The sequence below is a fragment of the Hyperolius riggenbachi genome, chromosome 8 (assembly GCF_040937935.1).
Source record: "Hyperolius riggenbachi isolate aHypRig1 chromosome 8, aHypRig1.pri, whole genome shotgun sequence".
NCBI lineage: Eukaryota > Metazoa > Chordata > Amphibia > Anura > Hyperoliidae > Hyperolius > Hyperolius riggenbachi.
Genome location: NC_090653.1, coordinates 258,961,521 through 258,973,859, shown reverse-complemented (window position 1 = coordinate 258,973,859; position 12,339 = coordinate 258,961,521). Strand labels below are relative to the sequence as shown.

At 44.1% G+C, this 12,339-nt stretch overlaps 1 protein-coding gene across 2 annotated transcripts; it reads left to right on the top strand.

Moving 5' to 3' along the window:
- Window positions 1-208: 208 nt before the first annotated feature.
- On the top strand, window positions 209-10,436 carry HDHD3 (haloacid dehalogenase like hydrolase domain containing 3). 2 transcript variants are annotated; one of them, XM_068249865.1, is made up of 2 exons: window positions 209-475; window positions 8,753-10,436. In XM_068249865.1, exons 1-2 carry the CDS (start codon window positions 430-432, stop codon window positions 9,478-9,480), a joined length of 774 nt encoding a protein of 257 aa, XP_068105966.1. In that variant the 5' UTR covers window positions 209-429; the 3' UTR covers window positions 9,481-10,436. The 2 variants fall into 2 exon arrangements, with proteins under 2 accessions (XP_068105966.1, XP_068105967.1); XM_068249866.1 differs by lacking the exon at window positions 209-475 and adding an exon at window positions 4,399-4,478.
- Window positions 10,437-12,339: the final 1,903 nt, after the last annotated feature.

Below are 12,339 nucleotides of genomic sequence, written 5' to 3'. Positions count from 1 at the left end.
GTTGCAAAAAAAGTTCAGCAGCTTTAGGTTCCTTGTTTGAATGAATGAAGCCGGGGTGAGATACAATCACATTGCTATGAACAGCTTCTCATGAGGGGACTTTGAATTTTAGACTGCAATCACCTCAAACGACCACCAGGTGGAGCTGTGACCTCAGAGATAGGACAGAGCGCTATGAGCTGCATTGTGCTTCCCGCTGGGACAGACAAATTCTGCAATACAATAAAATAGACACTGCTGGGCCTGCGATTGTCCTGAATATCTGAGCACGGACAGCTCATTATATTCATAGAACAGCCAGAAATACTGAGAGCTCCAGTACAACAAGCATTATACAATGCCAACAGCACGTGATGATGATAAGCTGGCTCTATGGGGAAAGTCGGAACCTTCCTCTAAGCTCTCGTTTCCCCTTCAGCGGGGAAGATTATGTTAAGTGGACCCATAGGTTTTACATTACTGCAGCCTATTTCCGGTAAGTGGTCGGTCGGGACTCGGTAGAGGGGCAGCAAGGTCATGTGACCAATAAGGGTCTCTCTGTTGTGGGGCTTTAGCTTTACACACAAAACAACTATAGACAGAGATTCAGAATTGGCTGCAGCAGCAGCTTCCTCCTAAATATCCCATAGCAACCAGCCAGTGTTCTCCATCCTCTATCAGAAATCTGATTGGTTGTTATTCTACATGCAGGTTCTGACTGTTCTGGATGCAGCAGGTTTCTTCCTAGGTATCCCATAGCGACCAGCCTGAGTTCTCCATCTCTTATCTATCAAAAATCTAATTGGTTGATATTAGGCTTTTTCCTAAGTATCATTATTATTTATTGTATTTATAAAGTGCCAACATTTTTCGCAGCGCTGCACAATAGATAAATGCGTTAACATACAAGGTTGGACATACAGGAAACTCACAACAAAACAAGATCATGCAAATGATTTGATAGCAGTACAGTGTCATAGGTAAAAATAGAGACTGTTCTAGTCCACAAGAGGGGTGATTGTCAGTAAGATTGCATAATCAAACTGGAACCACTAGGGACTAGGGCCCTGCCAGAGGCTTACAATCTAAAGGATGGGGGTGGAGACAATAGGTGTCTCGCTTTATTTGGAACACTATACTAATAATGGGTAAGGGTCTCCCTTTATTAGGAACACTGTACTAACACTGAGTAGGGCTTCCCTTTATTAGGACCACTATACTAATACTAGGTAGGGCCTCCCTTTATTAGGACCACTATACTAATACTGGGTAGGGCCCCCTTTATTAGGAACACTATACTAATACTGGGTAGGGTCTATCTTTATTAGGAACACTATACTAATACTGGGTAGGGCCCCCTTTATTAGGAACACTATACTAATACTAGGTAGGGCCTCCCTTTATTAGGACCACTATACTAATACTGGGTAGGGCCTCCCTTTATTAGGAACACTACACTAATACTGGGCAGGGCCTCTCTTTATTAGGAACACTATACTAATACTGGGTAGGACCTCCCTTTATTAAGTGCACTATACTAATACTGGGCAGGGTCTCCCTTTATTAGGAGCACTACTAATACTGGGTAGGGCCTCCCTTTATTAGGAACACTACACTAATACTGGGTAGGGCCTCCCTTTATTAGGAGCACTATACTAATACTGGGCAGGGTCTCCCTTTATTAGGAGCACTATACTAATACTGGGTAGGGCCTACCTTTATTAGGAACACTATACTAATACTGGGTAGGGCCTCCCTTTATTAGGAACACTACACTAATACTGGGCAGGGTAGGAGCACTATACTAATACTGGGTAGGGCCCCCCTTTATTAGGAACACTATACTAATACTGGGTGGGGCCTCCCTTTATTAGGAGCACTATACTAATACTGGGCAGGGTCTCCCTTTATTAGGAACACTATACTAATACTGGGTGGGGCCTATCTTTATTAGGAACACTATACTAATACTGGGCAGGGTCTCCCTTTATTAGGAGCACTATACTAATACTGGGTGGGGCCTCCCTTTATTAGAAACACTGTACTAATACTGGGTAGGACCTCCCTTTATTAGGAACACTATACTAATACTGGGTGCCACCTCCCTTTATTAGGAGCACTATACTAATACTGGGTGGGGCCTCCCTTTATTAGGAACACTATACTAATACTGAGTGGGGCCTCCCTTTATTAGGAGCACTATACTAATACTGGGTAGGACCTCCCTTTATTAGGAACACTATACTAATACTGGGTAGGGCCCCCCTTTATTAGGAACACTATACTAATACTGGGTGGGGCCTCCCTTTATTAGGAACACTATACTAATACTGGGCAGGGTCTCCCTTTATTAGGAGCACTATACTAATACTGGGTGGGGCCTCCCTTTATTAGGAACACTATACTAATACTGGGCAGGGTCTCCCTTTATTAGGAGCACTATACTAATACTGGGTAGGGCCTCCCTTTATTAGGAACACTATAATAATACTGGGTGGGGCCTCCCTTTATTAGGAACACTATACTAATACTGGGTGCCACCTCCCTTTATTAGGAGCACTATACTCATACTGGGTGGGGCCTCCCTTTATTAGGAACACTATACTAATACTGGGTGGGGCCCCTCTTTATTAGGAGCACTATACTAATACTGGGCAGGGCCTCCCTTTATTAGGAACACTATACTAATACTGGGTAGGACCTCCCTTTATTAGGAGCAGTATACTAATACTGGGTAGTGCCTCCCTTTATTAGGAACACTATACTAATACTGGGTAGGGCCTCCCTTTATTAGGAGCACTATACTAATACTGGGCAGGGCCCCCCTTTATTAGGAGCACTATACTAATACTGGGTAGGGTCTCCCTTTATTAGGAGCACTATACTAATACTGGGTAGGGTCTCCCTTTATTAGGAGCACTATACTAATACTGGGCAGGGCCTCCCTTTATTAGGAGCACTATACTAATACTGGGTAGATCCTCCCTTTATTAGGAACACTATACTAATACTGGGTAGAGCCTCCCTTTATTAGGAACACTATACTAATACTGGGTAGGGCCCCCCTTTATTAGGAACACTATACTAATAGTGATTAGGGCTTCCCTCCTTTGAAATTTGCTCCATGCTAATCATGGTGGTGATTCATGAAGCTGTGCTGCTATAGCAGCGCGAGCTGCATGACCGCACTGCAAGCTAAATCCTGGGCTGCATGCTACGCTCACTCTTGCATCGTAGCGTGCCTCCCATAGTTACATGTGCTGCTTACATAGCAACCCACGTTTTGCATCTGCATTTGCATCATAGTGGGAACTGGCCCTAACACAGTTTCGGCAGTTTTGTCAGCTGCATGCTTTCACAATGAATCTCTCATTCTACCACTCCCCAAACCACCCCCAGCCTGGATTCGTGTTGCTGTCACCAAATTCCGACCCCGCCAGCCTCAGTTTTCTGTTCTTGTCTGACAGGAGGGGCCCGGAAGTGATGCATCATGTTGTAGGTTCTGAGATGCTTTCCTGCTCCCCACACATGTAAAGAGTAATCATATTTCATAATGTAGCCTATCTGTCATCTCAAACCTGACTGGCCACTCTCCCTTCTGTCATCAACAAGGCGTTTCCATGTACAGAACCGACGCTCTCAGGAGAACTTCCCATTTGCAAACCATTCTGAGTAAACCCTGGAGACTGTTGTGTGAGAATCCCAGGAGATCAGCAATTACAGAAAAACTCAAACCAGCCTCACTGGCACCAGCATGCGTTCCACAAATAAAATCAAAATGTTCCCATTGTGCCATTTATTGTGAACCCTAACTGAATTCCTTGCTCTGTATCTGCATGATTCCCTACCCTGCATTTCTGCCACACGATTGGCCGATCAGATAAACAGGCGTTTTTAAGAAGGTGCTCAGTACACTGTATACCAAGCTTTCTCAACCAGGGTTCCTTGAGGACTCTGCAGGGGTTCCTTGGCATTTTACCCCATCGTGGGGGAAGTATAATAGAGCACACTATAATAGGTGGTACTGTAACAAGAAGCACTAAATTGGGGGGTCAGCAGACAGTATAATGAGTGGCAGTGTAATAGGAGATAGTGAAATTAGCAGCCTACATTATAAATTTCATTTTAAAATCAGCTGACAGAAAGCGGTGCCAGTTTTTAATCCCTGGCATTCCTCAGGTCTGACTAAGCGACCCATCCTTCCAAATGACCTCGGCAAAACTGTTTAGAATACAAACAGGATTTGGGGGAAGCAGTTTAGGCTTGCACCTGAAACTGTAACCATTCTACTTGGATGAAGAAGTAATCCTGGCATTCTACAGATTCGGCCTCAGACAATATGCTGGATCCTGCCATCTATTTGTACACCCTGTTGTGGATTTCACAGATGGTAGCTACCTGAGCAGTCTGTGTAGCCTGGAGGGTTGCCAGACGTAAACTGGTTGGAGAGCCAATCAAATATGTAAAGCTGGCCGTACACTGGTCGTTGTGGCCAACAGGTAAGGTGCCTATTAATGGTTCAATCTCGATTCCTTTAAAGCGGACCTGAACTCAGAACTTCCTCTCTGCGCTAAAAGATAAGCAACAGCATAATAATCTTTAAAGAAAAGCATTTCTTTGTTACAGCTGATACAAATCCTGCTCTAAATCTGCAGTGTGTCTACTTCCTGCATTCATAGAAGCAGACATAGGGTTAACATAACATAAGGTTAAAGTAGACCTGATCTCAGAACTCCTCTCTGCTCTAAAAGATACACAACAGCATTATAACCTGTACAGAAAAACATTTATTAGTTACAGCTGATACAAATCCTAAAATAAATCTGCACAGTTTCTACTTCCTGATTCATGGAAGCCGACATATTGTTTACAGCCTGTGCTTTCAAATGGGCTTATCTGCCATCCCTGCCATACGCAGTCATGTGACACAGGAGAGATCAAATTACAACCAGTGATTAGACACAAATGAGAGGGAATTACACAGGCTAAACATACAGGGTGCATTTGTTAGGTTTTCCTTGTGTCCTATGCAAGTTCAGGTCCACTTTAACATCCTGTGTTTACAAATTACCTGCGCTGCCATGGCAGAGGAGATTTCTGAGCTGACACAGCTGACTGATCAAATTACAGTGATGATTAGTCACAGATGAGGGGGAATTAGAGAGGCTAGACTCTAAATACACACGGGGGATTTCTCTCCGTTTTCCTTCTGTGCAAGAGTTCAGGTCCACATTGACCTGATCCTTTAAGTGATTGTTTCGGAAAACGATAGCTCGGCCGCAGGATTGTATCATTAATGGGCACCTTTTATATCCCTCTCAGATCATTATCTGATCAGACCAAGATCTATCTTAAAGAGGAACTCCAGTGAAAATTATGTAATTAAAAAAACGCTTCATTTTTACAATAATTCTGTATAAATGATTTAGTCAGTGTTTGCCCATTGTAAAAACTTTCCTCTTCCTGATTCACATTCTGACATTTATCACATGGTGACATTTTTACTGCTGGCAGGTGATGTAGCTGCTGCATGCTTTTTTGGCAGTTGGAAACAGCTGTAAACAGCTATTTCCCACAATGCAACGAGGTTCACAGACAGGAAACTGCCAGAAGTACCACGGTCCTCAGAGATTCTTGTGGGAGGGGTTTCACCATATCAGTCATACAGCGCCCCATGATGGTCTGTTTATGAAAAGGAATAGATTTATCATGTAAAAGGGGCTATCAGCTACTGATTGGGATAAAGTTCAATTCTTGGTCAGAGTTTCTCTTTAAGGTATGTACACACGTCTGATATTTCTGAACGACTTGTCGTTCAAATCGGTCGTTTGAACGACAGTTTGGCGTGTGTACGAATGATCGTTAGACTGATAGCAACAGTTTTGACTGATCTGCTTGGCGGATCCATGGACTAACTGTCGATCAAGCGACCGTTAGGTCCGCAAACGACTTGTTGATTGAAAGTCTATTAGTTTGACACTAATAGACTTACAAACAACAAGTCGTTTGATCAGTCATTTGATCTAGTCCATTGTTCTATTAAGTATATTAACCAGTCAAACGACATGTAAATTAGCTGTAATTAGCATTTCAAATGGTTTGTCGTCTGTGTGTACAAGGAGTCTGAACGACTTTTTGTTCGAATCCCTCCACACACTGTACACAGATCTTCAATAGATTTTAGCATGAAATCAATTGAAAAACTTGCGTTCACTGCCTGCCTGCCAGGTCTCCTCGTGTTTGTCACTCAAACATAAATGGCAAGTGCTCAAATGGTAATAATGATGCACAGTCTCCAATCTCGACCGGTTTCGGCCTTCTACCATCATTAGACCCCTAACCATGTCAGGTAGCCGAAACCGGTCCTGATGGAGACTGAGCACTATTAATACTGTTTCAGCACTGCATTTGTACATCCGTTGGGTCCTTGTCACGAGGCAGAGGCGGCCTTTGGGGAGGGCAAGTGGGGCGGTCGCCCCAGGCCCCGCACCTGAAGAGAGCCCCGCATGTCATGGCCGTCATGCCATGCTCATTTTGGTGGTAGTGAAGGAAAGGTCTACAGAGGTCTAGCTGTTTGTGTTCTGAGCAGTGTGTCATTTACAAATACTCAGATCTTCCTATTTTGTTTTATGCACCTTATATTTTGTGCCGACCTCCCTTTTTATTGCTTAGGTTTTCGCCTTCAGCATGCTTTACTGTACTATGCTGTTTGCATTTTTGTAATCAATTTCTGCTCTGACATGAAGCTTGCCAAATGTCAGATTAAGGTAACGTGCAAAAGCCTCAGCCTGAGGGCCCCAGGGAGCCATTTCTGAGCGGCCTGGGAGAAGAGCCAGATGGACGCCGTGGGACTCCCGACCTACACTGGGCTGCAGAAAGCCCCAGGTGAGTACCGATTTCGCTTTTATTCTGAGCTCGGAGTCCCTTTAGGCTGCTTTCACAGTGGGACGTTACAGGCGCACGTTAGAGCAGCCTGTAACGCACCCCAACGCACAGCAATGAAAAATCAATGGGCTGTTCACAGTGCCCACGTTGCGTTACATTGTAACGCAGCACATCCGTTGAGAGTGCTGCATGCTGTGCGTTATGCGTGGCTAAGCCGTGTTAGACTGTGCGCACATGCTCAGTAGTGTTGGGGAGGAGTGGAGAGCGGCCAGGCACATGGCTAATTAATATTCACTGCACGGTGTGATGTGCAGTGTTTACTTCCTGAAACGGCCGCTCTGTGCGGCGACTGGCCGGGCGGGACTACGTGAGTACACGTCACGGCATCACGGACGCCAGAGTGAGCTGCACAACGCGGCTCTGTGCCCCATAACGTCCCCTAAACGCAACGTCCTGGTGTGTAAGTAGCTTTAAAGGTGGACAAGCCCGTGAGTGTGGTGGTACGGTATACGGCCTACACTTATGGCTCTAGGCCCCGCATATGACACTCACACCGCGTACTCTAAAGGCCGCCTCTGCATAGGGGCCTGCGATGTACTATATTTGGGAGACATTTGTTCATTTGTGTCATATTAAAAGTGTTGTTAGAGTGTGAAACCCTACTGACTCCACCCTTAGTTTGATGTGGTGATGGTCACCAGTTTGTGTTACTTCTGAGCACTTGGTGACTGCAGGTCTACTGGATATTGTTGGACACAAGGATCAAGATTTACTTGTCTTAAGCCCCATCTTCACCATACAATTTTTTGTATTCGATTCAATTCATTGATACGATTCAGTCCGACATGTCTGATCGAGATTCGATTAAATTTGCCATTGCAAAACAACGGCAAATTGAATCGAATCAAATAAAAAAAATTGTATAGTGTAGATGGGGCTTTATATTTAGCTTGTGACTTTCTTTGAAGATAAACGTGTGTGTGTGTGTGTGTGCGCGTGTGCGTGTGTGTGTGCGTGCGTGCGTGCGTGCGTGCGCGTGTGTGTGCAACAAGACTTCTCTGACTGCAACCATTCAAAGAGACTCTTTTTCTCGTACTTTAAAGTGCACCTGAACTCTTGCACAGGACAGATGGAAGACACAGAGAAATGCACCCTGTATATATTTAGAGTTTAGCTTGTCTGATTCCCCCTCATCTGTGTCTACTCACAGTGTAATTTGATCCCTCAGCTGTGTCCGCTGACTGCCACAGAGCGCCTTATTTGTAAACACAGGATGTTAACAAGAAGTCTGCCTCCATGAGAGCAGGAAGCAGATTTATTTCAGGATTTCTATCAGCTGTAACAAAGAAATGTTCTGTTGCATATATCTTTTAGAGCAGAGAGGAAGTTCTGAGTTCAAGTCCCTTAAAGGGGTTCTTTCGCGAAAAAAGTAGGCAGTTCAAAAATGTGACAGATGACAGGTTTTGGGCCAGTCCATCTTTTTAAGGGGGATTCTCAGGGCTTTCTTTGTTTTCAACAGCATTTCCTGAACAGCAGTTTAACTGCCAAAATAGCAAGATACCAGCAGGCCTCTCTAATCACTTGCACACTATTATGTCAGTTAGATTTTGCAACTGTTGTTCAGGAAATGCTGTTGAAAACAAAGAAAGCCCTGAGAACCCCCCTTAAAAAGATGGACTGGCCCAAAACCTGTCATCTGTCACATTTTTTTAACTGCCTACTTTTTTCGCAAAAGAACCCCTTTAAGACTTCTGTTTGACTTGCATTTGTACTCTTTGTACACTTCTTACTGCTTTATTGCACAACAACATGTGACATATTGCACTAAATTAAAGTATAATAATAGTAAAATAATAAAAATGTAACAGAACTCCTCTCTTGGCTCCAGGATACAAGATGAAGCTCAGGCTTCTTACCTGGGATGTGAAGGACACATTGCTTCGCCTACGTATCCCCGTTGGGCAGCAATATCAGCTTGAAGCCAAGAGCCAAGGCCTCCAGGTTGACCCATCTGCTTTGGACACTTCCTTTCGACAAGTTTATCGAAACCATTGGCGGCTATTCCCAAACTATGGCCTTTCTCAGGGCTTGACCTCCCATCGGTGGTGGGTGGACGTGGTCTCGCAGACCTTTCAGCTTGCCGGTGTCAAGGACGAGAAGACTGTGGAATCCCTGGCTGAAAAGCTGTACCATGATTTTTGCACGGCCAAGAACTGGGAGGTGTTACCTGGTGCCAGAGAAGCTCTTCAGGGCTGCAGGGAATTAGGCCTGAAGATGGCCGTTGTTTCCAACTTTGACCGTAGGTTGGAGGACATCTTAATAAGCTGCAGCTTAGACAGGCATTTTGAGTTTGTTCTGACCTCTGAGTCTGCCGGTTGTGCCAAACCTGATCTAGCAATCTTCCGTAAAGCTTTAAACCTCGCCGACGTGGCACCTCACCTTGCGGCTCATGTCGGTGATGACTATGACAAGGACTACAGGGCTCCAAGAGAACTGGGCATGTTCAGCTTTCTGTTCCACCCTGAGAGTGGCCACCTTAATGAACAGATCCCACCGGACCATGTAATTCACTCGCTACATCAACTGCCTCCCAGGATCCAAAGCATGATGAAGTAATATGAGGACAACCAAGAGATCCAACACTCTTCTATGTGAATACTTTAACAGTGTTCCCCAACCCTGTCCTCAAGGCCCACCAACAGTGCATGTTTTGTAGAAATCCTCAGAGGTAGTTAATCAGCCCTGCTGAAACACTAATTACGTCACCTGTGCATGTTTGTGGTTTTCTGCAAAACATTCAATGTTGGTGAGGCTTGAGGACAGGGTTGGGGAACTCTACTTTAGAACATAGACTTACACAACGAATGCATCTATCGTTTATATTATACTCATAAAGGCTGTCTTTGGCTATCATTCATAAAGCATTTCCACATGTGGTAATGCTGAAAACAGCTGACTTTACCGACCACTTAGCAAAATGTCAATTCGTAAAAGCAGTTTCCGCATGAAAAGCTCAAATTACCGAGCAATGAGGTAAATTACCGCCTTGTGCGGTGATTATCTTAACACGTCACTAAATGTCAATTCATAAAGATTAGAGCAGGCGGTGTTGGGACGGAGAATACCGCTCCCTTGGAAGAGGCGATAAGCATGCGGATAAAAGCTAAGTTAATGGAGACAGACCTCCCAGGCAGCAGCGGTGAGAGCAGAACAAACAACATTTTTACATCAGAAAGCCTGCATGTGTAACATTTCTTGAAGTTCTTGTAAGCTGTGGCAATTAAATTGTTTAGAAAGACTATTAGACAGATTCAGAGCAGATTCAGGGCAAACAGAGGCAGTTTAAAAAAAATGCACATCTAAAGGGAAGGCGGGGCTGCCTCTTTTATTGTAACACTGTCTCTGCAGGAGGAAATGTAACAACTCAGGCAGCTTCTCATGTTACTGCACCAGCTTAGTTCGGGAAAATACCGAACTTCTATCGCAAGTGTAAACCTTTTTATTAATAAGGCCACATACACACATCAGACCATAGTCTTTGGAAAAGGCAAGATCACAGACCAATTTTACCCCCTTCCATGTAGTATGAGAGCCATACTCTACACAGTCTATTCTATGGAGCTGAACTCCCCATCAGACAGAAATCTTTGCAAGATGCTGCACACACAGATGCTGTACAGACACAAAAGATCAGTATCTGCAAAAGATCTGTTCCTGCAAAAGATCCATTCCTGCAAAATGCATTCATAGTCTATGATATCTGCAGATCCTCATACACACCTTGTTTAACTGACATTTATCTGTATATCTGACAATCATCTGCAGATCTGAAGATCCATCCTGGTGGATCTGATCTGCAGATGAATGTCTGTTAAACAAGGTGTGTATGATGATCTGCAGATATCATAGACTATGAATGCATTTTGCAGGAACGGATCTTTTGCAGGAACAGATCTTTTGCAGATACTGATCTGTTGCATGTGTACAGCATCTGTGTGTGCAGCATCTTGCAAAGATTTCTGTCTGATGTGGAGTTCAGCTCCATAGAATAGACTGTGTAGAGTATGGCTCTCATACTACATGGAAGGTGGTAAAATTGGTCTAAGATCTTTCATTTTATCTTTCAAGTGTGTACACACCATAATGCTTCATACACACTTGAGATAAAAGTCTTTGGAAAATGAAAGATCACAGACCAATTTTACCCCCTTTCATGTAGTATGAGAGCCATACTCTACACAGTCTATTCTATGGAGCTGCACTCCCCAACAAATAAAATCTTTGCAGGATGCTGCACACAAAGATGCCCGTACACACTCAAAAGATCATTATCTGCAAAAGATCTGTTCCTGCAAAATATCCATTCCATGCAAAATGCATTATAGTCTATGAGATCTGCAGATCATCATACACACTTGGTTTAACAGACAATCATCTGCAGATCATCTGCAGATCAGATTCAACAGGGTGGATTTTCAGATCTGCAGATGATTGCCAGATATGCAGATGAAGTCTGTTAAACCAAGTGTGTATGATGATCTGCAGATCTCATAGACTATAATGCATTTTGCATGGAATGGATCTTTTGCAGGAACAGATCTTTTGCAGATAATGATCTTTTGAGTGTGTACGAGCATCTTTGTGTGCAGCATCTTGCAAAGATTTTATCTGATGGGGAGTGCAGCTCCATAGAATAGACTGTGTAGAGTAGGGCTCTCATACTACATGGAATGGGGTAAAATTGGTCTGTGATCTTTCATTTTCCAAAGACTGTTATCTCAAGTGTGTATGAAGCATAAGTAACAGTCAACTTATCCTATATGGAGGAGGCAGGCATACAAATCGGTGCGTGGCCGACAGCTGTTTCGCACCGCTGTGGCCGATGCTTTGCTGATGAAGCACCGGCACTGATTTGTATGCCTGCCTCTACCACATAGGATAAGTTGCCTGTCACTTAGGGATCGTTTCCACTATTGCGGTGCGGAATCGACTGGATTCCACCGCTGATGAAATCGCATGCGGATGCGATTCCCCATGCGTTTTTGCCGCAAATTCACATGCGAATTCGCATAGGTGAGGGTATATGCGATTTTAACCATGTCACTGCCTGTGTGAATTTACATTGGTACCTATGCGAATTCGCGGCAAAAAACGCATGGGGAAAATGCATGCGATTTCCCTATTAAATACATTGCATGCGATTCGCATGCATTCCACTCGCAGGCAAATTCTGCGGCTCTTTTGTGCGTTTTTTCACCGCTGAAAAAAACGCACCTCAACAACGCTACAGTGGAAACAGGCCCATCCACTTGCATTACATGTGCGAATCCGCATGCGTTGGACACATGCGGATTCGCGATAGTGGAAACGAGCCCTTACTCATTTGCTACACCAGTTTTAACTAGTTTGAATAAATGTATGTTTTAGCAGTAGATGTGCACTTTCACTTTCCTCTCTATCATTGAGAAAATGAAT